The sequence below is a fragment of the Stegodyphus dumicola genome, chromosome 1, assembly GCF_044657685.1.
Source record: "Stegodyphus dumicola isolate Sdum_Otavi_A_Nest chromosome 1, ASM4465768v1".
Classification (NCBI taxonomy): domain Eukaryota; kingdom Metazoa; phylum Arthropoda; class Arachnida; order Araneae; family Eresidae; genus Stegodyphus; species Stegodyphus dumicola.
The window spans coordinates 218,924,804-218,951,703 of NC_140768.1; the positions used below are offsets into that span (position 1 = coordinate 218,924,804).

The 26,900-nt window shown below is 31.9% G+C and overlaps 1 protein-coding gene across 1 annotated transcript in view; it reads left to right on the plus strand.

Annotated features, from left to right (window-relative positions):
• The first annotated feature begins 351 nt into the window (after positions 1 to 351).
• Positions 352 to 26,900, plus strand: part of Prosbeta7 (proteasome subunit beta type-4) — a 38,906-nt gene continuing 12,357 nt past the window's right edge. Inside the window, exons 1-5 of the mRNA XM_035348683.2 lie at positions 352 to 614; positions 5,900 to 6,106; positions 9,191 to 9,274; positions 21,145 to 21,207; positions 25,452 to 25,533. Of these exons, the coding sequence (XP_035204574.1) occupies positions 487 to 614; positions 5,900 to 6,106; positions 9,191 to 9,274; positions 21,145 to 21,207; positions 25,452 to 25,533 (564 nt within the window). The 5' untranslated portion in view covers positions 352 to 486. The remainder of the gene's footprint in view (positions 615 to 5,899; positions 6,107 to 9,190; positions 9,275 to 21,144; positions 21,208 to 25,451; positions 25,534 to 26,900) is intronic.

The following is a 26,900-nucleotide window of genomic DNA, read 5'->3' on the forward strand; positions in this document are numbered from 1 at the left end:
GAAATATATATTTCTATTTGTGTATGTACGAAGAAATAATGCATGAGTAAAATCATATATCTAATGCATTTTTTGAGTAGACTGATTAGTTTTAATGCAAGCGTATGTATAATGATAATCTTAAGTTCTTGCTACTATACTATAACACTAAAGAGAAGAGTCGAAAATATTTTGTAAAAACTTCCCCAAACTCATTCACATAGCAATTACAACATACGTAAAAGTATGATAACAAAAAATAACCAGTACGGCGATAAATAGCCAATTACAATAACCCTTCATTCGTCAATATCACTCGTGTGTCGAGAGTATTTGCCTTGAGGCCGGTAAATATCCGGGTAAGCCTCCTTCGTCGGGTCTCAGATATCAGACAGATTCGTTTAGAAAAGCTGAGCAATAAGCAGTACGCTACAACTCTTTTCCTTTACAGGCAACCTATTCAGAAGAAAAGACGAAATACTGATCGAGAAGGCAGAAAACATCAACATGGCTTTTTTTGCAACCGGCAGTGCATCATCTTCACTCTTTGTGAAAGATATTGATAATATGATGCCTTTTTCTACGACATCCCCATGGAATTTCGCATCTACTAATGATACCTTTAAAAGAACAACGTATGTAATTTATTTATGTTTTAGAACACGAATCGATATCTTTCTGCTTATATGATAGAATTCAAATTTTTCTATGCATATTTGAATTAAAATTTTCTGTTATATTAAAGTAGGTGAAATGATTTAGGAATCGATTATGAACATTTTTTATAAATATGAATTAAATAATTAAAATTGTGAGGAAAAGATATATGGCAAGTTTTTTTTATTATTATGCTAATATTTTATTGAAACGTGATTTTTAATTTTACACACAAATTTTCTTAAATCATAGAACATTTAATAGAAACTTATTTCATGTGTCTTTATATTTGTGTGATATAAATTTCACCTAGAATAATTAAAAAAAGAGGACTATTTTGTATATTTGATATAATTTTGCTAGAAGATTGGCAGAGTTGTCTGATGGCAGGAGAGGTATAAAAGTTTTGCTTACATTTCAAAAATTTATAAATTTTCTATACGTGAAACCTTGTTACATGGCTATATTAGGATGATAAATAAGTTCATGTGTTATATGGCCCACCAGTGGGCGAGTGGTAAAGTTGCTGAGCACTGGTAGTGATTCCAGGAAAGGGCTGACTACATGAGCATTTTTGTGGCTTTTCCGTTGTGTAATGTAGATAGTCCTTCATAAAAGGATATTTTCCCTTAGGCTGATAGCCCTAGCATGCTTTTTGATAATCAGATAAACCAATCTTGTGTTATACATTTTATGTAATGCACTAGTTATCATTAGTGCACTAAATTAAAAGATGAGAAAAAATATGCTCATTAAATTAACGTTACAACCAATACCCAATTCTGTAATTATTTATGTTAATTCAATACATTTGAACACAGAATTGCACTTTTGCACATATGTTAGTGCTGGAAGTATGCTAATTCAGTGATTGACAGTGTGGTGCTCAATGGTTAGAATTCCGGTCTGGAGTGTTGTTTAAAGTGAATCTGGTTTTTGATAGTGATCAGTATTAATTAGTTATGGATCAAAGGCATCATTTAAGTTAAGATCAAAAGTGGCAGATAATGGTGGAATTGAGGGATGTCAAGTGCAAGGGGAAGTCGCCGAAAAATTTGAATATTCCTCGAAGTGTCATATCTAGAGTTTGGAGACACCTTTTAAGCACTTTATCAGTTGATAAAATGCCTGGTAAAGGGCATTCAAGAGCAACAACTGCATCAGAAGATCATTTTCTCTCATTGTGAGCTCAAAGAAACCTCAAAGTGACTGCAAGAGATTTGGTTTTAGATCTTCAGGTTGTCACAGGAACTTGAATTAGCCATTCTGCTTCTGCATGTAGGCTTAATGAGGTTGGACTATATGTGAGAAAACCAATGGTTTGAGTCTCACTTATTCCAATTTCCAGAAAAGCCTATTTAAACTGGAGCCATCATCATGTTCAATGGAGTCAGGGCAACTAGGCCCAAGTATTGTGTACTGACGATTTCTGATATAGTCTGAACAGTGATTCTAGATGTGTATTGATCTGGAGAGAGGAAGAAACATACAACTTGCCTTCAGTTGTCCATAAAATGTCCCGCTTCCGTGATTATCATTTAATACTTTGGGGAGGAAACATGACAAGTGGCCATACCGAGCTGTATATCTTTCAAAGCGGTTCTGTAACCGTTTGGAGGTATGTGTATGAGGTAGTGGAACCTCAAGTTAGACTGTTTAGGGGTTCTGTTGGCACAGAGTTTTTTCTGATTAATGACAATGCTTGGTCTGATTGAGCATATGTGTTGTCACAATATTTGCAGAAGATATCGCTCAAATGGATTTGGCCACCCCAAGCTTCGTTCAGATGGGGTGTAAAGGGCATAAGTGGTTAAAGCCAAGTTCCGTTTCCAAGGAAACCAGTCTGTGCTACTTCACAAAATCTGGTTTAGGGCTCGTGTCATAGGATTCAAAGTTTTAAATTTTACGGCGAGTTTGGGATAAGCAGATTCCCGTATTTTATGCCCTTTACGCCGCAGTCTGAACACAGCCTTACTCACCTGACTTGAACCTGATTGAGCATTTGTGGGATGCCTTAGGGACAGAGCCTGGCTAAAGCAGGGGCATATGGGGTGTTTGCCCCAAATCGAATAGAAAGTTTATTTTACCTTTCCTTCTTCAATGAACTTTTTTTTAAACAAAATATCAGTACAGTGTAAGATCCGTCAGTTTTATGTTAGCTTCTTCATTAATCTATTGCATGAATACAAAAAAAAAAAATCTATATTTCGTAAAATGACTTTCTAGGGTAGAATTCAGCTAAATTTTCGCAATTACGATGGACAAACTTGGCCAAACTGGATTTGTAATACTATGAAAAACAAGAGGCAGAACCAGATGCGCTTATGTTATGAAGACGATGCGGCATGCATCAAAAGAAGCTTTTTAACCTATTCGTTAAGTTCTTAGGACTTGTCTATGGTATTTTTTGTTAATTAATTCAAATTCCTAAAAAAAAAAAAAAAAAAAAAAGACTTTACATTTTCTAATTATAAATTTAAATAGCATTTTTGTCAAGTTTTGGCTCTTCAGATATGCTATATCCTTTTAATGATGAACATAGAGTTGTCAGAAAATGAATAAAATGGACTGAATGATATTTCGTCTGACGATTAAAGGGAGGGGGACTTTATAGCTATTTTAAGTTCTAGTTAATTTTCTTGTTTTATATATATATAATGAGGTGAAATGTCCCGGTCCCCAATTAGGCTAGGGCACTGAATTTCAATGTGCAAAATTCCTCCATGGACCCTTCAGGAGCTGAAAAGTGCACTTTTACAAGAATGGCATGCAGTTTCAAAAGACTTGATCAATATTTTAGTAAAGTCTATGAAATCAAAGTGTGAGGAATGCATATCTGGCCGAGGCGAAGAAAAATTTCTTTCACAAGAGGCGACTTAATTTTTCCGTCACTTTCCTGTTTCTATAAATTTGGTTTTACTTTCAATATTTTATGAGTAATCAATTCAGACATTGTAATTTAGGTTAGAGTAGACTTTAATATACCCCTTGTATTATGGCGAAGTTGTTGTTTTGATAAATCTTTGGATTATGGTAACTTGGCGACCAACCCTGCTACAGCAACCTGCTAGTTTGTTTTTGGATGCCATTTTGTTTTCACGAAGAAAAGGCATCTTTTTTTTTTTAAATCAACATTTTTTTCCAGCAATCTGCTAGCTGAATTACGCTTATGCTAGAACTTTTATGGAACAAAAGTGCTTAATCATGACGAAGATTAGGTGCGAAATTGGGAGAAAGTGCAGAATCGCCCACTGCTTGCCGCGTTTTTAAGAATTGCACATACACGGTATCATCCATGTACATGTCGACCTATTTTCACTTAAAAAAAATCCTAGAATTGCACAAAAATGACATTGCGCACACTCTTGACTTTATGCATCACTGCTAAAGTCCTAGCTAGTAACCTTTATCGCCTTACCAAAATGTCGCCAAACTACCTGCTACCATATTCCAAAGATTAGACATTGTTTCATTTATGATAGCCTGAGTAGTTGAATGTTATGGAAATCCTATTGTGACGTAATCAAGTGCATGATTCTGGAAAATTTTGAATCGTGGGATGTTTTGTAAGTGCTTTTGTGGTGTGTGTTGGTTTAATTCTTTAGACAGTAGAATGGCTGAATGTAGTAAGATTAATTTGAAGTATCTGTATGATTTGGAACGAAATGGAAAAAGAGCGTTAATTGACTGGTGTGTAAATGAAGGTTTAACTTAGTAGGCATCATAAGTCTCTCGTGTCCTGTATATAGGAAGGATATGCGTCTAGTTGAACTTAAAAACCGTTTAGATGGATTTGAATGGGTTATAGGAAAAAAGATTCAGATGTGGTGATGCTGATATACAGATTCTAGTTCAGATAATTTTAGGAAGTTTTTGGATGTTGTTGAGGAATTTTGTGTGCCACAGACTAAAGATGAAGAAACTTCTAAATAGGGTAAGTGGATATTTGCTTTTTGTAATGCTTAAATGTATTAACATGTTTTTCCTTTTTATGTTATTTTATTGTTTGGTTTAAAATGTAGTTTATTGAGATTATGTATTTTTTGTTTGCCTGTATTGTAGAATTGGGTGCTCCGTTGACTTTATAAGTGAAAATATATCAATGTGTACATGGACAAAGTGAAGGGAGTGTACAATGCAAGTTTGTGCAATTGTTGGATTTTTTTTAAGTGGAAATAGGCCGACGTGTACATGGATACCGAGTTTGTGCAATTCTTTGTCTTGTTATTTTGGTTTTGTGTAGCGGTGATTTTTGTGGCAAAAATCGCCATTATGCAAGCCAAAATATAAGTCAAAGAATTGCACAAACTCAGTATCCATGTGCTGCCAAAAATCGGCAAGTTTCGCCAAGGGGTACCCTAAAATTTACTTTTATCGTAATTTATGGTAACTAATGCTTTTGTACAAATATCTGTTAATAATGTTTTTTATTAAGTATTAGTTACATTTTATTTCTATCATTATGCCTTAATTTTGAAGACCAGTGTAGTTTGTTACTTTCTTAATGAGTTTTGGTCACTGAGGCTTTTTGAATATTTTGCTTCTTGAGGTAAGATTAGAGAGGTAAGACCAGAACTGGATAGATTTTGCAATCTGTATCGGAACTATTATAGATTTTTCAGCTATTAAGAACTGTTACAGATTTCACATTCTATAACAGTTCTTGAAGTAAAATTAGATACATCCATGATATGCCTTTATTAAAAAAGTCGCATGATTACTGTCAGTTATCTTGGCACTACTAAATTACACTTTGATATTTTTGTATTAGCTATTAAACATTGCCTGAAATTATATCCTTTGACTTTTTACCCCCAGTGTGGCTAAAGTCTTATCAGAGTAATAACAGTATAATCAAACAGCCATCAGTATGGGCTTGCTTCAAAGTGTATAGCAAGATTTTTAATTATTATTGGTTGTATGTTATGTGGTAGGTGGTCACTTACTGACAATTTTTTAATCTTAGTGACATGAGAAAAAATTTGATAGCTCTGCTTATACATAGAATTTAACACTTAATTGCTACTCTGACAAACTATATTTTTATCAACTGTGTAATGTTATTTCATTCTTTTTCAATTATTCTTACCCTGTAGTAACTAATTTTACTTAATTACTCATGTTTAAATTATGGTATTATTTTTTAAGCATTTTGATACTTTATATTTAAGTGGTATATTTTCTTTTTTCAGAAACTAAATCCTATTACTTTTTTCTGTTGTATTTAAAAATTTTAATATGGACTATTATTTTTCCTCCCCAGGAGACCACTTGTAACTGGGACTTCTGTGTTAGGCATTGCATTTGATGGTGGTGTAATGATTTGTGCTGATACTTTAGGCTCTTATGGATCGTTAGCACGTTTCACTAATTGCCAGAGGGTTTTAAAAGTTAATGATCAAATAATCCTTGGAGCTGGTGGTGACTTTGCCGATTTCCAGTTTGTAGCTTCAACGATCGAACGACAAGTGTAAGTAAATGTAAAATTGTTAAATAGTATTAGTGATTTACAACATGTTAGTAGATATGAAATAAACTTGGGATAATTCTGTGGAATAAATGATAAGCATTGTATCAGATTTCAATTTATCATTGTTTTCCCTCCTATTCTGCAAGTAATTTCGGTTGATCTTTACTGTACCCCTTGGTTTCTGTGTGAAAAAATTGCCAAGTGGTATTAGCTATTCGTGAAATCTGGAAACCCGCTGCGTGAAATAGGTTTTCCGGTAACCCTAACGTTGATAATGTTGGTGAAACTAGCATTGGGGAAAATTGTATTTTTTTTGTTTTTGTCATTAAAAAGGGGTTATTTCTGTGAATATCTCCAAATGTGTCAGAATAAATTTAGAATTTGGCTGTTTTTTGTAATAGTAATCCTTTCATTTGGACATGGGTTTTGTTTTCAGTTGGTGTGTTTGCTTGGACGTGCGTGTTATGGTCTCGGATTTGAACTTGCTGTTATTTTGCAATGGGTGCCATCATTTGTGTATGTCTGAGGTGGGTAAGAGGATGAATGTTGATTAATAGCGGATGAGCCAAAGCGACCAAAATTTAATTGAATTACTTACGTGGAGGATAGAGGAGATGGTGGTCGGAAGCATGAACGTATGCACGTGAAAAAAAGGTGTGTTAAAAAATTGACGTTTCATTTATGTATTCGTCTCTGTGCGTTAAATTTTGTTAAAAGATTTGTTGTTTAATGATTTCATGGTAGGAAATGTGTATATTTGGTTATTTATTACTCACTGTTTGTGACATTTTTGGTTATTTGTTCGTCTCTGTGTGTTAAGACAGCTGAAAATTTTTTCTGCTTAACGTGATAATTTTAACTTTGTTTTAGTTTCCTGATTTTGTCTAAGTGAAAATAGATCAATGTGTACATGGACAAAGTTAAGGCAGTATGCAATGCCTAGTTTGTGCAATTATCTGGTTATTTTTTAGTTAAATTAGGTAGATGTGTTTATGAACACTGAGTGTGTGTAAGTCTTTGATTTTGGTTTTGTGTAGCGGGTAGAAGGATTGGCATCATCTTGAGATTTGTGCCGATCCTTCCTGGTGCCAATCTTGGTATCAAAAGAGAGACGATTCGCCAAGGGGTACCGTAGAGTAAATTTTAACCATAATTTCTTTTAATATAAATATTCCCATTTTATTAAAATGTAGGTGGGTTTTATCTATTAGTAAAAGTAATTATATTTTTGATATGTGTTGTAGAGAAATCATAAAATAAATGTTGCTTGCATAATATATTGATTGAACTTTGCTAGTTTCAGCATCCAACAAATAATACTAACAGTTTAAAAAATAACGCATCAAACTTTTTTTCATCCAGCCATTAAATTTTAAGTAGTAAGAGCAACTGATTTAGCTTCTCTATTACTTTTTATACTACTTTTCATTGATCTACTTCAATTGTATTTTTAATTTGGCAGGATTAATGATAAATAGTTAATGACCATGGAACTTACTGTTCAGACCCATTCCTCATGCTCGGGTCTTAATGACTAATGAATTCATTTAAGTGTAGTTCCTATATCAAGTGCTTGCTGTAGTTATCATTAAATTGCTTGTGAATTGATTTAAACTCTTATAAATATGGCCCTGATTCCTGCATTCAGTAGTTTTTTCTTGGTGCTTTCTAATTATTTGTATCCCAGGTCTCAATATTTAGTTGAATTGCCATGTTTTGGGTGTATTTTTTTTAAGTATGCATATGCCATAGCCAACACAGGCGCATATCACATGTTTTTGAGTACACATGAATTTGTTGTAGATTCTGCCGATGAATGATAGTTGCTGGTTCTAAAATTGTAAATATGAGGCCTGCAATTCTCATGTAACATCAAAATCTATATAGCTCATAATTTTTGCTGTTCCCTCATTGAATTGAATTTATCATACTTTGAATAGAAATTTCTTCTGCATCAACCTAATATTAGAATATTTTATGAGTTAGAGTAGAGAGAAGGGTATTATCACGAAGTTATTATTTCATTTATGGTAGCCTGAGTAGTTGAAAGTTTTGGAAACCATATTATGACGTAATAGGTTGCATGATTGTGGTAAATTCATAAGGGCTTGTGGTGTGTCTTGGTTAGGAAGTATATTGCTTTTTTTGTGGTTTAGGTGGTAAAATGGTTGAATGTAGTAAGATTAATTTGAAGTTTCTGTACGATTTGAAAGGAAGGAGAAAAGAGCATTATTTAACTGGTGTGTAAATGAAGGTTTTTACTTAGTAGCTATTATTAGGTGTCCTGTTTGTAGGAAGGAAATGTGTACGGTCGAATGATCGGAAATGCGTACAGTTGAACGGCACTACAGAAGATATTTTTTACTCTTATTTTATGAATTTATGTGGCGACGGCAGTATGCAGATCGTTAATAAGGTAAGTGGATATTTCCTTACCTTATTTATATTTGTGTAGTGCAAAGATGAATTTCCTTTATGTTATTTCATTGTTTGATTTAAAATGTAGTTTGTTGAGATTATGTGTTTTTTTGTTGGCTGCTCCTTTGACTTTTTAAGTGAATATAGTTCAATGTGTGCATGGACAAAGTCAAGGGAGTGCTCAATGCCTAGTTTTTGCAATTCTCTGATAATTTTTGAAATGAAGATAGGTCGATGTGTATATGGATAAAGTCAAGGGAGTGTGCAATGCCAAGTTTGTGCAATTCTCTAATTCTTTTTAAGTGAAAATAGGTTTATATGTACATGGATACCAATTTTGTGCAATTTTTTTACTTCTTATTTTGGCTTTGTATAGCGGCTGCTACGCACACCAAAATAAGAATTCAAAGAATTGCATAAACTCGGTGTCAATCTACTGCAAAAATTGCCATAAATATATTTTTACCATTTTTTTTTCTGTTTTATCGTTTATAAGGCATTGCACAGTGTATTATTTCTGAAATTTCACATTTATTTTATGTATTTCAGCCCCCCTTTTTTTGTTTGTAGGTGCTATTTTTGCTTATTTACCCTGTTTATGTTGTCAAGTTATTTATGATGCTAATAGAATAAATATTCAAATAATAATTTTCTGTACACTTACAGAATAGAAGAAGAATGTTTGAATGATGGTTTCAACCTAAAGCCTAAGTCATTGCATTGCTGGTTAACACGAACTTTATATAATAGGTAACATTTTTATGAATGAAATTTTATTTAAATATGTAATTTATTTAGAGTATTGATACTTGTTACCCAAAACCTAGAGCTACGTAAGTTACTAATATTAATTGTTTTAGCTGCTGCTTTTTGATTATGGTAATAGATTGGGTGACTTATTTCTTTACTTTTGGTTGATGCTGCTTAGGTATTACTTGCAGTGTTACTTCAAAGTAGGAAAAGAGAATTTGTTGAAAAAAATAACATTCATCTGATTTAAAATTTTTTATTTGGGGACTAGTAGGATTTTATCGTATATTTGTCGTTACACTTAAAATTGGAGAGATAGTGGTTTCTTTTCTTTTTCTTTTCTTTTTTTTTTTTTTTTTTTGGAGGGGGTATTGGGACCAGAATTGTTGCCAAATGTTTTGCTAAACTCGCCAAGAGATTGATTCATATGAAGTCAAAAAAATTTAGTTTTAAAAAGTAAACTTTTTTTTTTTTTTTTTTTTTTAATGTATGCCTTTTTAAATTTGGCAATGAGAGTACAAGTTCTAAAGATGTAATGGTCACTTCTGTTTTTATTACTGTTCTATTTACCACAGATATAAAAATTTGGGACTTATGTAATGATCAAATATCTGCCATAAAATTTCTTCAGGAACAAGGAATAATTCACTCTGAAAGAAAGCGCATGAAAAACCATATAATGAAGCTATGCTTCAGTTCAAAGGGAGCATCAAAATGGAGATGTGAAGGTATGATGTGTCAAGAAAAAAAAAAAAGATTATGTTCTCAAAATTGGTTACAAGTGTCTATAATCAGTTTTTTAAAGGCAGTTCATTTTATTTATGCATGGTGCTTAGAATTAAATTCCCTTGAATGTTGTTGGTATCAGCGTGATATGAATCAATGCATTGTTGTTTATTGAAACAGTTATGTGAGGAAAGTCTGCGGTTATACATTTACGTCTAGACTGTCAGTTAAAATAGGCAGCTCTAACAATATTGCTTAAATTGATGAAAGCCTGTTTTCGTGTCGAAAATTCAATACTGGTCGTATCCTTCTGCCCTAGTGGGTGTGCGGCGGGATTTGCCAAGAAACAAAAGGATGTTTTTTAGTTGCTATGCCTAATTACTTGGAACTTTGTTAAAAGTTATTGAAGATGTGCCCGAACTTTGCTTAAAAATATTGAAGAAGGTATTATTGATGGTACTACAATATACTCAGATTGTTGGATAGGATGTAACACTGAACAACTGAAGGAGGTCAGATTTGAAAATTTCTGCATTAACCATAGATATAATTTTATCGATCCTAATACTGGTTGTTACACATAAACTATTAGAAGGTTATGGGGCAGTGCAAAATGGCGGAACAAGCATCAACACGGCACTGACCACAACAATTAGGTTCTTATTTAATTGAATTTATGTGGTGGCAAAAGTGTCCTAAAATGCAAATGTTTTCAGGCCTTTTAAGTTATATCTCCAGTTTCATGCCTCCATATTAATCTAAATTTCCTTTTTTTTTTTTTTTTTTTGGCCAAGTTGTTTAATTTACATTAAAAAAATTTGTAATTTGATCTCTTGGATTTTTCTTGAATTTAACAGTATCATAAATATTTTGGTGATTATTTTTATGCTTCTAATTGTTCGCCGAATTGCTAGCTTTTGTCAGTATCTGAATCCAGTCCGATAACTGAACAATACTCTTTTTTTTCCATCTGTTGCACACTGGTTGCAATAGAGAGGCAGAGATTTGTCGGCAGGTCATTGTCATTTTTAGTACAGTCAAAAGTCTTTAATCCAGACTCGTCGGGACTTCGGCGATTCCAGATTATCGGTTTTTCTGGCTTTTAGATCATCAGTTTAAATCTGGTAAAATGGCATGCAGAAATTATAAAATTAAAAATATGAAACTGTAATTTATGAAATAAAGAGCAATTATGAGCTAAAGGGTATCAAAATTTACAAAAAATAAAGCTTAATATTTATTTGTTTATCTTATTAAATATTTCTTTCAATGCGTAAAGCACATGCATAGTCAAAATTAGAAAATTGCAACCAGAAAACTATTTGATGTGTATTTGTGATATTTATAATGACGAGGAATTTGATTTAAATCATATCAAAGACGGAGTACATCGAGATGAAATACTACGTTTAGTAAGGAATTATAAGCCGAATAAAATAAAGGCATCTGCCCTGAAGGTAAGGATAGTGCTAACAGATTAACTTCCAGTTCATTGCGCGCCGCGACGTCCCCCCCCCTGCACAGCAGCGTGAAATTGATAAACAGATTTCGGAATGGTTAGAGAAACAAAGGATATGCCTTTATCCATTTTTTGCAGCAATTCCACTTTTTGTTTGATGGACATCGAAACATGCTTTTGCTTTGTAGATCCTGTGGCAGCTCCAGAATCGGAAATTCTTTTTGACATAATCGAAAGCTTACTTTTATAAAATTGCTCTAACGGTCTGCAAAAAATAATAAGCCAGGTCCAATTAGAAGATGAAGGAACAAAGCAATCTGCAACATTAACTGAAATAGATAATTACAGTCAAAAGTCGTTAATTCGGACACCCATAATCCGGACCTCAAAGCTACAAACTTTCTGCGCATGCGCCATGCGCATAGGCGTTTACGTGTGCGCATAAGACCTTTACGGCTACGAATATGCGTGTGCGCATGCACATAATACATTTACGCATGCACATTTAATGTATAACGGACGGTATAAGCTAAGCTAAAATTATCTATTTCAGTTAATGTTGCAGATTGCGTTGTTCCTTAATCTTTGAATTGGATCTGGCTTATTATTTTTTGCAGACTGTTAGAGCAATTTTATAAAAGTAAGCTTGAACTTTCGATTATGTCAAATAGAATTTCCGATATATATTTACTAATATGTATAGGATCTACAAAGCGAAAGTATGTTTCGAAGTCCATTAAACAAAAAGTGAAATTGCTGCAAAAAATGATAAAGGCTTATCCTTTGTTTCTTAACCATTCCGAAATCTGTTTATCAATTTCACGCTGCTCTGCGGTGGTGGGGGGGGACGCCGCGGCACACAGTGAATTGGAAGTTGATCTGTCAGGACTATCCTTATCTTCAGGGCAGATGTTTTTATTTTATTTGGCTTATAATTCCTTACTAAATGTAGTATTTCGTCTGGATGTACTCTGTTTTTGATATGATTTAAATCAAGTTCCTTGTCATTATAATTCGCTTCAGATAATGAAGAAAGTGACAAAGAGGTTATTGAAAACAAAAAAATTTCGATTGACAAATTAGTTGGTATTCTCGACACAGCAATTATAGGACTTGAACTGCGGAACTTTGTAACTAAACAAGAAATTATGTCTGTTTAATAGAATTAAAGAGAAAGTAGTGTCACATGAAACGAAGCAACTTAAACAACTTTTTGTTTTTTTAACACAACTTTTGGTTTTTGTTTAACTTTTTGAAAGAAATGTTTAATAAAGTAAACAAATAAATATTAAGTTTTTTCTTTTTGTAAGTTTTGATACCATTTAGATCATAATTGTTCTTTATTTCATAAATTACGGTTTCATATTTTTAATTTTGTAATTTCTGCATGCCATCTTAACAGATTTAAACTGATGGTCTATAATCCGGAAAAATCGATAATCCGGAATCGCCAAAGTCCCGACTAGTCCGAATTAACGACTTTTGATTGTAGATAATTTTAGCTTAGCTTATACCATCCGTTATACATTTAACGCGCATGCGTAGACACATTTGATGCAGAAGCAAAGTTTAAAGTTGTAAAAAAAAACATTTAGCAGAAGTAGCAATAGAAGCTCCATAAGGTTATATATTGTGCAGACATTAAAGACAAAGGTTTTAAACTTAACTAATTTATTAACAATATATAAAAATAAAAACACAATGAATAAATTTAATCAATATCAGAAACTTAAGGAGTATAACATAATCATTATAAAAAAAATACACTTAATTGATCATCCATTAAACCCAATGGTTTTTCCTTTAAAGAATGTTACACCATTAAAGACAGTAAATATTTTACCTGATCTGGCATTCAATACTCGAAAAACATATCACTAAACAGAAACTATGCGGTTATAATGAAATTCGTTTCACTATCAATAAGTCCATGCTTTGTGGTCAAAAAGGCACCTGAAAAATTAAATTAAATCCTTGAGAGCTCTTAAACCGGCAAAAAGCTGCTCACTGTAGTTACACACGAGAAATCACAGCTTGGAAAAACACTTGTGTTGAAGATGCCGCCTTCAACAAAACAGGATGCCGTCCACGGTAGTTGCTCACATTGTTGCCGCTTTTCAGGATCCAGAAAAAGTCATCTTTTGGAACAGAATCATGGCACTAGTCGCTGGCTGGCATGCATCGCAATATCGTCTTCCAATGGGGGCTGGAACGGCACACCATGGAGCAGAGAAACAGGAACCAAAAGGAATAAGCCAGAGCGACGCAAGATACTTATACCTGAAGTAGACATGACGTCATCTCACGGCAATCAATCAGCTATCGGCACGACTCAGCTTTCTAGATGATGTAACATCAAGCTTCGCTTTTGCATCTTAATTAGGCTGAAACAGTCTGTTCTTAATACAAACAGTGGCAGTGAAAAATGAAGTAGAAATAACTACTATATCCCCTTAAAATAAGAACTAAGCCTTATGTAAAAGTTAGAATTATTTCAAGGAGGAGAGATGATGCAGAAAAAGGGTTACAATAGGTCATATTTTCCAACAACATTATGCGATTACGCATGCGCAGAAAGTTTGTAGCTTTGTGGTCTGGATTATAGATCATTTCAGATTATGGACGTCCGGATTAAAGACTTTTGAGTGTACCTAATACATATTCTAGCTCCAGATAATCTTATCATTCAGTGAGGGAATTTTAATTAAGAACTAAAACTGTGCCAAAAAGACTCATCACTTCATGATTTTAAAAGTCAGAATATAGAAATACTGTAATATTCAGACTAAATATTTAGCTTACTTTATGTGAATTATTGAGTATTATTGTGTACTTAATTTTTACTATATCTACTAGTATTGTGTTTCAATCTATAAATCGAAGTTTTTGATTTTACTGTATAATTTGCGGAATTTTATATTGTTGGCTGTTTAAGGTGAATGCAAAATGCTTGCGACAAAATGGTAGGTAGTGAAGATGAGGTTTCATTTTCAGAGAAAGTTGGTTACATGTAATAAAACTTTCACTTAAGTTTATTTATTTCTTTATTTTTTTCTAAAGTGAAGCTATTATTTTGTTTGATTTTTAAAAAGATTTTTCATACCCACGTAATACCACTACGTACAGCTGAAATCATAAAAAAATAAAAAGTTGTATTTTTGAATGGATATTTGAGGTTTAAATTCAAACATTTTTTGGCTTTTAAAATTTAAGAAGTGTAAATGCATATTTATTTCAATTTAAGATGCTAAATTGAAACTGCTTTTTTTGCGGCTTTTTTAAGGTCAGGATTAAATTTTTTTGGGGGGGGGGTGTTTAGATTGACTTATAAGTGAGTACATGTTAACTAGAGAGCTAGCCATTGACTAAAGATGTGTTTTTAATAAATGACATTTATATTGTTTATTTAAATTGAATGATCATAGTTATAGACTCATCGTATTAGAATTCAGTATGATTTTTTTAAATTTTAAAATCATAGTATAATGCAGAAAACATACAAGATTCACTCCCCAGTGCCACCGTTTTTTACACAAGCCTGCGTATTTGCTGTCTAAAACCTGTTTACTTTCCAAAATAAAGAATAAAAGAAAAAATGAAAATACAAAATTTAATGTTTAGAGTAAAATATAATAAAAATTATGTTTGTATAATAAAAAAAGATCCCCCCAAAATGGAGTTTCAATCAATTTATTTTTAAACAAGTAAAGTGTAATATCAGGTTTCAATGTTATACCTTCTAAAATCAGTATACCTAAATGGAAAGTGTGGAGGTGGCATAGGCAAGTCTTTCATATCAAGTTGCACCCAACGTCGAGCATCTTTCGGGGAATAGTTGCAATCCTTTTCATCTGACGTAATATCATATTCTGAGGTGTCCGATCCTGAAGACGACGGAAAGTAATCATCTATTTCACTGTCATACATGTTCATAAAGAAAGGCACCTACTACAAACAGTAAACGTAAACGGAAGACACACAGTAAAAAAATACGTTTTACTCAAACAGAAACACAACCAATAACAGAAGCATCCCCCTCTCTAGGTCTGCCCCCTTCTCTGAAATAGTATCCCCCTTTGCATACACTGTCAAGGTCACTGTAGTATTACATTCATAAGCTTTGCAAATAATTTTACTGGTAGCAGCACAAAGCAAATGATAGCATTTCGAAAGGGCATATATATATGTCTGGGACAGTTAACGCATCGGCTGAGCAAGGTGTATATATACGCCTGCGGTAGTTAAGGGCTTAAAGAATCATTTCACCACACAAGTGGACTATAATACAGATTATTTTCGTTTTAGCACTAAAGAGGAGAAAACACATGCCACACCGACATAGCTCTTGTTCACACACTGACTCTAGACTCTAACTAGGTGGCACTGCTGTTATTCAATAACACATTCCACCCCACATTGTACTGGTTACACCATGCAATCACTATATAACTTTTAAATACACGATTAACACTTAATACTGAGAAAAAAATGTTTAAGGCTTCATTCGAAAGTTGATTGCACTGTACAATCACTGCATTCAATGAAATTAAAAAACAAACAAACAAAAAAAAAAAAAAATATTATTCAATAAATCAGTCAGAGTAAATACTTAAACACTAAAATGTAAATCAATTACTTGGCATTGGCAAGACCCAAACTTTAGAAATTGCTCTTAAGTTTGAAATTGAGTTTTCACATTAACAACTCGGATTTTGTTATCCTCACCATAATAAACATCTATAATTCTGCCCATTGTCCATTTGTAAGGCAGTAAATTTTCTTCTATTAAAAGCACCAAATCACCAATTTTTACATTACTTTCTTCAAACATCCATTTGTTATGTTGTTGAACCTGGTTTAAATAACTATTCTGTCAAAATTTCTACATTAGTTGAACAATTCTAGTAATTTTTTGCCATTTTGTAAGATTACTCTCTTAAGTTTGTTAAGTCAGGTTCAACAGTGGCATTCAAAGATCTATTAATCAAGGATTTTGGGGAAATAAATTTCCAGTTGATGCCCTTTGTCGCTAAATATCCAGCTAATTGGTTATCTGGGTTTTTTACCATATCATGAAGTTTTTAAATTTGTCTCTTGGCATTATCTAAAAAAAAAGTTTATCACTTTTACCTCTTCTAGTCATAAACCTATTTAACGTAGCTATAAATGCTTCAGATGTTAAATCGGACAAAATTTTTACATGCATAGCTTTAAATACAAAATATACAAACAAATACTATCTGTAAAGCTCCTTTGCATTATCCTTTGTTTTTTTAATGAAGAAAGGACTGCAAAAATCCACCTTGCATCATTTTTTAGACTGTGGATGAATCTGAAAAGATATTTCATGACATTTAAAATTTTAGTATACTTAATAGTTACATAATGTAACTGTTGAAAAAATGTTTTTAGAGTCACAGTTAATACAGATAAATCACATTATTCTGAGTGTCTGATGTAATCTTGTCCCTTATGACTGATGCAGGAATTTCACGATTGGGATAATCTTTCTCAGTCAGGAAAATAGGTCCTTAGAACCACAGTTTATTGTCCGGCAGTTTCTGAGGATTTACCTCTCTTGAAACCACATCAGTGGGATTGTTCTCAGAAGCTATGTGACGTCATTGATGAACCTTTGTCAAGTCGTGTATAGTTTTAAAGTAGCTCTTTCCGGATCCATGAAAGGACAATCATTGAGTTGCTTCATAAGAAGATGCCAGCTATCTTAAGTTCTAAGGTACTCTCCACTTATCATCCTCCACTTATCTAAGGTAATCTCCACTAGTGGTACTATATAGTTATCATTCTGGCTAAAAGAATGGCTGCACATAACTCCAACCTAGGTATTGTGGCACTCTTCAGTAGTGATACACGTGATTTCACTTCAAAGTACTAAGTTCCACAAACTAAGTTCATTTCAAAGGCTCCATTTTGCGAAATTGATTTGCAATAAATGACACATCCATAAGCTGCTTTGGAAGCATCTGCAAATCCGTGAAGCTCAATATGCACTGGATTTTTAATGAGTATGCATCTCTTTACGCTTATATTGTTTATCGCTGGCAAAGAATCAAAGAAGTTTTTCCACTGTTGTGCCTCTGTTTCAGGAAATGGATCATTCCAATCTACTTTTAAACACCACAGTTTTCCAGGAAGATTTTTGCTTTTGTTACTATAGGACACAAGATTCCAAGAGGGTCGAAAATGCGGGCGATAGTTGAAACCATTATTTTCTTAGTAGGGGTAACCATGATACATCTAAATTTGGAAAGCAAAATGGTCAGTCTTAGGTTTCTACATAACATCTAATGTTTTTGGTTCTTTTGTTTCTTCTTGAAAATTTAGACATAGTCGGAGTCTGCAACTTAGGATTCTTTCTGTGCCTCTTATGTAGCATCATACCTCCAATATCAAGAGCTTTTGATAATTCTGCTTGCAGTTGTTTAGCTCCTCTCAGCATATTCACACCACTCAAAGTATTATCCATATAGAAATGTTTTTCTAAAACTGGAGATTCTAAAGGAAAGCTTTTAGATTTATCTCTCAGAAGTTGAAGGAGAACACTTGTTGCTAAATATGGTGTTAACACTGTCCCAGAGGTTACAGTTTTGAGCATGTTAGTCTTAACTGGATCATTTACTCCCTCCCACCAAAGAATTCTCAAAAGTTTAGTTTAACTTGGGTCAATTACTATCATTCTATACATCTATTTGATATCTGCCACAAATGCATAAATATGTTTATGAAATCGCGTCATTATCTTAAATAAATCATCCTGAATAACCCCACCATTATATTGTAAAGAGAATTCACTAAGGTTATTTGAGAGGAAGCATGAAAAACATGAAGTTTTTTAGTAATTTTATCTGGGTGATAAATTCCCAAATGTGGTGTATAGTATGTCTCTTCTTCTTCCTCACACTCCGAAATTTCTGTCGTATGACCCTGTTTTTCATACTCATGTAAAAAAATCCCTATATAATTCTAAATACTCAGGCTCTTTTACGAAATGCTTCCACAGCAAGTTAAATTTTTTAAGGGCAAAATCTTTCGATTTCCTTGAGCACCTGGGATCGTCTTTTACTAGCATTTTTACTATATATATCTTCCTGTTTCATCTCTTTTTAACATTTTCCTCAAATTATTGTTTTGCTATTTTTTGGTACCTCAATCTGCACATTTTCAATTTCCCAAAATTTCTCTAAAGTTTTGTTTAGACCAGTATTATCCTCAATGAAACTACAGTGTACTCTTCCCTGATTTTCAATGGGAACACTTCCACTAGCTACGTATCCAAAAACTGTATTTTGAAAAATCAAATTACTATTAGATGAATATACCTGACCTAGCCTCAATAATTTATAAAAAAAAAAAATCTGTACGTACACACATATGATCTGGCATATTAGAATTTCCATCTGCAAGTTTTATATAATTTATCTGTAGGACATTAAATCTTTAACACTTTAGAGGACATAAAATCCGTAATTTTAGACACTAATTCTCCTTGCAGATTAGTGTCTTGGGACCCTCAAAATTAGAAATTGTCGCATTAACCAAAAAATTAATTCTTGTGGATGTATTTCTGATACCACAAACTATTAATTTCCTTTTTTAAATTAATGCAGTTTGCACAATCAGCGGTCATGTAATTATTCATCGCACCTTGATCTAATATGCTATAGAAATAAATATAGCATATGCTATATTTATTTCCTCCATCATCTTTTAATAAACAATTCACAGTAGGAAAAAATTTTTTCCTCATTAATTACCCATGATGAAAGAACAGAATTGTTTTATTTATTTGCTGTTAAAGTAGAAACATGAGCTTCAAACACTGACGCCAACAGTGAAAGAGAAGATTCATTTATTCTTGGGGAGGGGAGATGGACTTCTGACCACCAGTATTATTTATTACATTTTCATTTTGAAATGTATTTGAATTCCTGGGATAATGCAAAGAAAAATGATGATGGCTATCTTTTCTATCCCATTTGCATAAAGAGTAAGAAAACTGTGATTTACAATTATTAAGCAGATGTTTTCCCAAACAACTAAAACAATGATTATTTTTCTTAATTACTTCCAACTCTTTCAGAAATAGGCAATGATGTATATTTTTTACATTTATGTAAAGGATAATTTTTGGAACATAAGATACTCTTTAAACTCTTACTATCTGCTAGAAATATTCTAAACGCATTTCTTGTATCAGAGAATTTATGATTATTTACATCCCTTAAGGGTTTTCCCTGTGATAAAAAAAAAAAAAATAAATTGCTTCTTTACCCAAGGATATGCTATCAAACCAGTTACTAGATTGTCTAACATTAATATGAGACAATGTTTCCTTGTCTAATGTTTGAAATAATTCGTCTATTAATTGTTTTAACTTTTCAAAATCTGAGACTTCTCTTAATTTTAGATAATAATCAAGGCTCATTGTCAATCATGATGCAAACTGAACATGGGTTTCATTTCCTTGTCTAATTATTTTTCTGAATTGCTCCAAACATAATTGAGGGGTTGGTTCAAATGGGTTGGTTCAAATTCCCTTAATACTATTTTCTTTTTCATAATCACACAACTCATTATCGTTTATATAAGAAATTACATTTGAAGCTTTTTCATAGTAAATTTAAGAAAATTTCACCTTTATATATATCGGATACAGTTTTTGTTTCAGAGGATCTTTCCAAGGAAGCAAAAAATAGACCCCATTCTTCTGGATGACTCGAAATTCACATTGTTAAAGTTTTTATACTTTTTGTTAGCAATTCTAGAGGATCACCTTTCTCAAGTTTAGTTTTTAATTCTTCATTAGAATTTGAAACTGTTCGCATGCGTGACAGCGCAAATGCCTCTAATTCTTTTCCCCAGTCCTCGATTATACCCTCTATGAGATTAGAAACGAATTCAGGTTCTTCTTTAAATTTATCACTACTCCTCATAATTCTCCTCATTTATGAGATCTGTAACCGTCATTTTATCTGTTATTACCTCTCCTAACTCTGTTGCAGCAAGCTGCAAATAAATTTTTCTAGAATTTTTAAACATTTAAAAAACACCACACAATTAAGACTTACATAAATTAAGACTTAATTAATAAAAAAATAATAACAAATATTATTTTATGGGAGTAAATGATTAGAAAAAACTCAGTGCACCTACTACTTCATTACATTGATTATTAATCTGATACATTGCTTGTCTTCGATGTCACCACATCGAGCAAAAACAAAAATAAAAGTTAATTTGAATACATCACAGATATCCATAGATTTCTTGATCACTGCTTTGGTCACACTGATCATAAAGTTAATTAAGGAATCATTTCACCACACAAGTGGACTGTAATATAATTTATTTTCATTTTACATAGCACTAAGTACTATAGCTTTGCACTAAAGAGACGAAAATACATGTCACACTGACATAGCTTTTGTTCGCACATTTACTCTAACTAGTTGGCGCTGTTGTTACACAATAACAGACACCTTCTAATGGCATTTTATGATGCTTGACTACAAATAAATGCATAGATGTAGAAAACAGTCAGTATCCACATTCATTTAGGATATTATATTATTAATATGTGTGAATTTAGTAAAAATCTTTACAGACTGTTTACATATGCAATATTTAATCATTTTCTACATGAGTATTTGTTTTATTTTTATAGAAGGTCGAAATTTGATCCTCTATGGAATGATTTTGTTGTTGGTGGTATGCAAGATGGAAAACCGTAAGTTTTAACTGTATTTTAAATTGCCATATTTAAAAAAAATTGCAGAAGTTTATGGAGATACTATGCTAATGTACTATTTTGCTTCTGATGTAAATGCTCTTAGTTTTCCCAGTGAAAAACACTAGTGCTTTTTATTTTGTAATAATTTTATAATCTAAATTCTTATACTAGAGATGAGCATTTAAAAAAAAAATTTTAAATATAAGCAGAATGCAGGAAAAATTTCTTTTTGTTGTATTTATATTTCATATTAAAATGTTAAAGAATATTTTATTTGAGGTCTTTTAACAAGTTTTGCTATTATATCCAGATGTAAACATTTTTTCTAATTTTTGTGAATTCAGCAAATGCTCATTGTTTTCATCACAAGTGAATTTCAGTAAGTGAATGTTTAAATGTGAAGTTTTGCCTTGTATATTTAATTTCTCTATCTTCCAAATGATTTCTCAATCGGTTATCAAAGGCAGCTGAGCTCTAAGCATCAGTGTATGTTTACTATATGCAAAAACAGAGGAGGAAATGCATCTAATTTTTGTATTCAGATTCTGTTTTGATATCTGAAATGATTTGAAGTTACACAGTTACAATAGGCCTCCTAATTTAAATACTGTGTCCCAGAAATTTTATATCATGTATAAAATATAAAGCATAAAAATCATGTATTTAAAACAAACTGTACAAAAAAGCTGTGCTAAATATTTTTAAAAATACTCTCCTAGAGATTAATGCCATTGAGGAGACATATTTAATAATGCAGTACAAAGTCCGTAATCCGGACTCGTCGGGACTTTGGCGATTTTGGATTAGGGGTTTTTCCGGATTATAGATCATCAATTTAAATCTGGTAAGATGGCATGCAAAAATTATACAATGAAAAATATGAAATCATAATTTATGAAATAAAGAACAATTATGATCCTAAAGGGTATCAAAATTTACAAAAAAAAAAAAAAAAGCTTCATATTTATTTGTTTACTTTATTAAACATTTCTTTCAAGTTAGTTGCTTAAGTTTTTAAGTTCTTCAATGTAAGTTGCTTCGTTTTTTGTGTTAATACTTTCTCTTTAATTCTATACACAGACATAATTTCTTGTTCAGTTACAAAGTTCCACTGTTTAAGTCCTGTAATTGCTGTGTCAAGAATACCGCCTAACTTGTCAATCGAAATTTTTTTGTTTTTGTTTCGTCTCTGTCACATTCTTCACTATTGGAAGCCCACATGGGTGAAAGCTTTACGCGCATGCGTAGCAGACACGCGCATTAAATACGCATGCGTAACTTTGTGGCTTTGAGGTCCGGATTATAGATCATTCCGCATTACAGACTTTGTACTGTATTTAATTTAAGACACAGCTACACATTTTTCATTGGATCAGATGTATTCGAGGCTGAAGTATATCCTGCAACATTTTCTGGTACTGTTCTGTTATCAGAACAGGACTCAGAAATGACTGTATGTATGCATGTGTGTAAATATGTTTTCATGTATGTATGCATGTGTGTAAATATGTTTTCATGTATGTATGTATGTGTGTGTATACATGCACATATGCACATACATACATTTCTGAATCTGGTCCTTATAACAGAAGAGTACCTAATTCCTATCTCAAAATGCATCCAATTTTAAATAAGATTATATATTATAAGGGTCAACAAATAAAGATGTGCAGACAAATAAATGCCCGAGTTCTAAAGCCCATGGAAACCAATTCTCAAATTTTAAAAATATTTTTAACAAACAAATGTTTTATTTGGCAAAAATCACTCAAATAACTAGACTGTGAAGGCCTACTTATTGGGAAATGTTTAATCAAAAGCAGAAACCTTCTGTTTTTCCTCTGATATATGAAATGTATTTATCAACAATGTTTAGCTACTTCTTGCCTTATTTATTTGACAGACATTTCTTGCTATACAATTCTTTCATCCATACAATGAATAAAATCATCAAGCTAGCAATGAAAGTGATATCTCTCTTGGGTAGCCAACAGCTGATATGGACATAGTTCCTGTTATTTATTTGAAGAATCAGTGCAGAATTTTAAATGAATGAAGAATTTAACTTCCATGAATAGCTTGTGTGGATAATTTGCATTAAGAGTATTTTTCAGAGAAGTTCAGAATGCATTAACTCGGCATGATTTGAAATAAAGTTAGCTGGGATTGTTTTATTTAACAATGATAAAAAAATGTATATTAAAAATAGTATACAACATAGCATGGCATAGTTTAGCAAATTTTGTATGTTTTTTTTTTTTTTTTTAAACATAAAGTACTTATATCTAATTAAGACACAATAACACGCCAAATAAATACTAATTCAGAAGTAGGACAACAAAAATCAGCGTTATATTTTCAAACTTGTCAAATCACGTCTTGTCAAGGCTGGCCTTTCATCTAATAAAGGCATGTTTGGAATGATAGTTCATATTGTGAAATATCTTGTTTATTTGCAGTTTTGCAGCTGAGGATGGTGGTTCGGTAAAACCATCAAAACTAGTCCTGTGAAAAGTTTGAAAATATAACGCTGATTTTTGTTTTTTGACTTCGTAATTAGTACTTATTTCTATTCAAAACTGAATGTTGACCTTAATCTTACATTCATTCTTAAATGTGTAACATGCCCGTAATTGGAGTTTTACAGTTCATGATATTTCATAAATGTTAGAGAATAATAAAGTGAACCAATTATTTCTTAGAATGCTAATAAACACTGATACTGTGCATGGGTTCTTAAAGATCAGCACTTCTACAGACTAGCAAAATTCATGAGACTAAAAGACTATATTAAATCTGCAGAATCATCTGAAGTTTTAATGGTTTACAACAGGAATGGCCAACATTTTTTGGGAAGAACGACCACTATCTGGGGGGGGGGAAGAGTTTTGCGTGCCACTGAACAAATTTTCCAACATACTAAAAAATATAAAACTGTGAAAAAAGTTATTTATAAACTGATTACGGAATTTTTATGCAAATAGCACATTTTTTTTATGTAAGTGTGAATAATGGACATATAAAAAAGATTATAATAAATGAAATAAATGTACAAACTAGGGTTTTATTATTAATAAACATTTTTAAAGGTTCAGTCAGTTATGTATGAAATAAAAATGATTAATTCAAAAAATTTAATTCTAAATAGCTATTAAACAGCCAGTACTTAGTTATTGTGGTTTTTGAATATGTAGTTTTTTTTTTATTAAGTCATTAGGATTATTTCTTGAAGATGCTAACAAAGTTAGGTGTTTTAGCTGCATATCAGTTAATCTTGAACAATATTTTGATTTTATTATGTTCACAAACATCTACGACAATACCTGACAGTCAAATCATGTAAATTTAGAAAATTGTTTGTTGGTACAAATTTCTAAAATTCAATATAATTTGGATCACTTGCAGTTGAAATAAGTTTTCTATATCTGCTTTTCAGTGTTGTATGCTTCTGTAGGACAATAATTTCGATATGGATTTCAGTTGGGTAAACGTCTTGCAGAAAAGTGGAATTATTATATTTATTCAAACGTGTTTATGTGTGGGGAGTTGATACAGGCAATATTATTATTTTTTCAAATCTTTTAATTCACTAAGTCTTCATGTACCACTGTTAAAACTTCTCTGTGCCACACCATGGCATGTGTGCCATGGATTGGCCATCCCTGGTTTACCTGGTAGACTTGCAGGAGACTGAAACTTCAGATCATATTTTGTAGACTAAAAATTTAATATTACTTTCCTTGCAAGTAACTGCACACATGTAAAAAAATTACTACCACCTAAAAATTCTGAGATTTGATAAAATTTTGAAAAATTCAACTAACATATATTAGTAACAAAGAGTTTTAAAAATATTTATCCAAAATGGATTTCGGCTTTGTATTTACAAAAGTATTTGCAAGATAAATTAATACATTTAACATGATAATAAATCATTTCATATTTCGGGTAGCATAGAGTTTTTATACGTATTTTATATATTTTGGAGTATAATTGTTGCCTAACAGTTTTTTGAATATCAACTGTTGTAAATTAAAATCAGGGAATCTTAGGAATCAATAAATTAAGCAAAAACAAACTGAGCTTATTTCTGCATCCATCCATTTAATGATTGGCTAAAAATACTTGTTATCAACGAAAAATAAATTTTCATAAAGTAATGAATATTCAGTGTTACTTATTTAGTGTATCTTAGATTCATGTAGTTGTTATATCTAGGTAATGTTTGTCTGTATTTTTAGTTTCTTAGGATTTGTAGATAAAATTGGAACATCTTTTGAAAGCCCAACAATTGCAACTGGGTATGGAGCTTACCTGGCTCAGGTGAATTTTTTTTCAATTGCTATTATTTTTTATTTTTGGTTTACCTGCTTTTTATACTCTAAAAACTCCTACATCATTTTGAGATAGCAGCAACAAGCACAAAATTAGTATTTTTTATTTTATTTTCTTTCATTATTGTTTAATTTTAGATATAAATATTGGCAGAATTATCATATTTCTTATTACATGATTCATTTACATTCTTGTTGCTGCTTATTTCTGATTCTTTATTAATATCTGTAGGCTCAAAGCTACTACCTTCAAAATTATTATAATCAACAAATAAAAGGATTTATTAAAATATAAACAAGTTAGTCAGCTAACTTTCATGAGAGAAACCATTTAACTGTGATGCCTTTACAGAACATAAATTATGCTAAAAGTTATGCATAATTTATGTTTCCTAAGGCATCCCAGTTAAATGGTTTCTGTCATGAAAGTATGAATGGCTTATTCACGTCGAACCACTCTTATTAAGGTATACAACTGGCTGTTTTTATCATATCATCCATAACATAATAAGTACTTTATCTAATAAAACTCAGCCAACTTCTAGCAAAATGTAATGTGTTTGTTCCTGGAGTATGATGATGACATGCTGCTTGAATACTTGTGATTAATAAATGATCATTTATTGTAAGGAAGAGAAGTTTTGTGACATTACAAAGTTTAAAGTTTTAGATATATAAACTTAAAAATATTTTATAATAATTTGTGAGGCCTCAGTAACATACCCAATTCTATGAATTGTAAATAAAGTTATAGCTGTGTGGTAGATGAATTAGTGACTGTAATTGAACATTTAAATTTTACAACAGAAGTATGCTAATCCAAGAGTAACTTATTGTAATAATGTTCCAAACTTGGGAGAGGAGGAAGCAAAAGTAAATTTTTTCTTTTCTTTTCTCTCTCTCTCTCTCTTTTTTTTTTTTTTTTTAAACAGAGATATTGATTTGCATCTACAGAAGATGACTGAATGGATTTTTCTGAGCTGTTCTAATAAAAATAGCATGCTAATCTTCGTTTGCTTCTACAGGTTAAAACTGTGATATTATTATAATAAGAAATTATTAATATTTAGTAATTTCTTATGGATTAATTCCATAGTACACAGTCAAGAATATATGAAAACTACTTTTACAGTCTTCCAATTTAAGTAGTTAAAAAAAAAATCTTCCCATTGTAAACATTAAGCCAATAGTTAATATTTCTAGTATTACTTTATCAGAAGAACAACAGAGAATTCTAAAATATAATTTTAACTTCTCACAAACTTCTAAACCCTCGATTCCAAAGATTTTGGCTCTTATCGAAAAAGCTTTCAGGTTCAGTAAAGTTTCTGATTCACAGAAAGAAATGATTAGGCA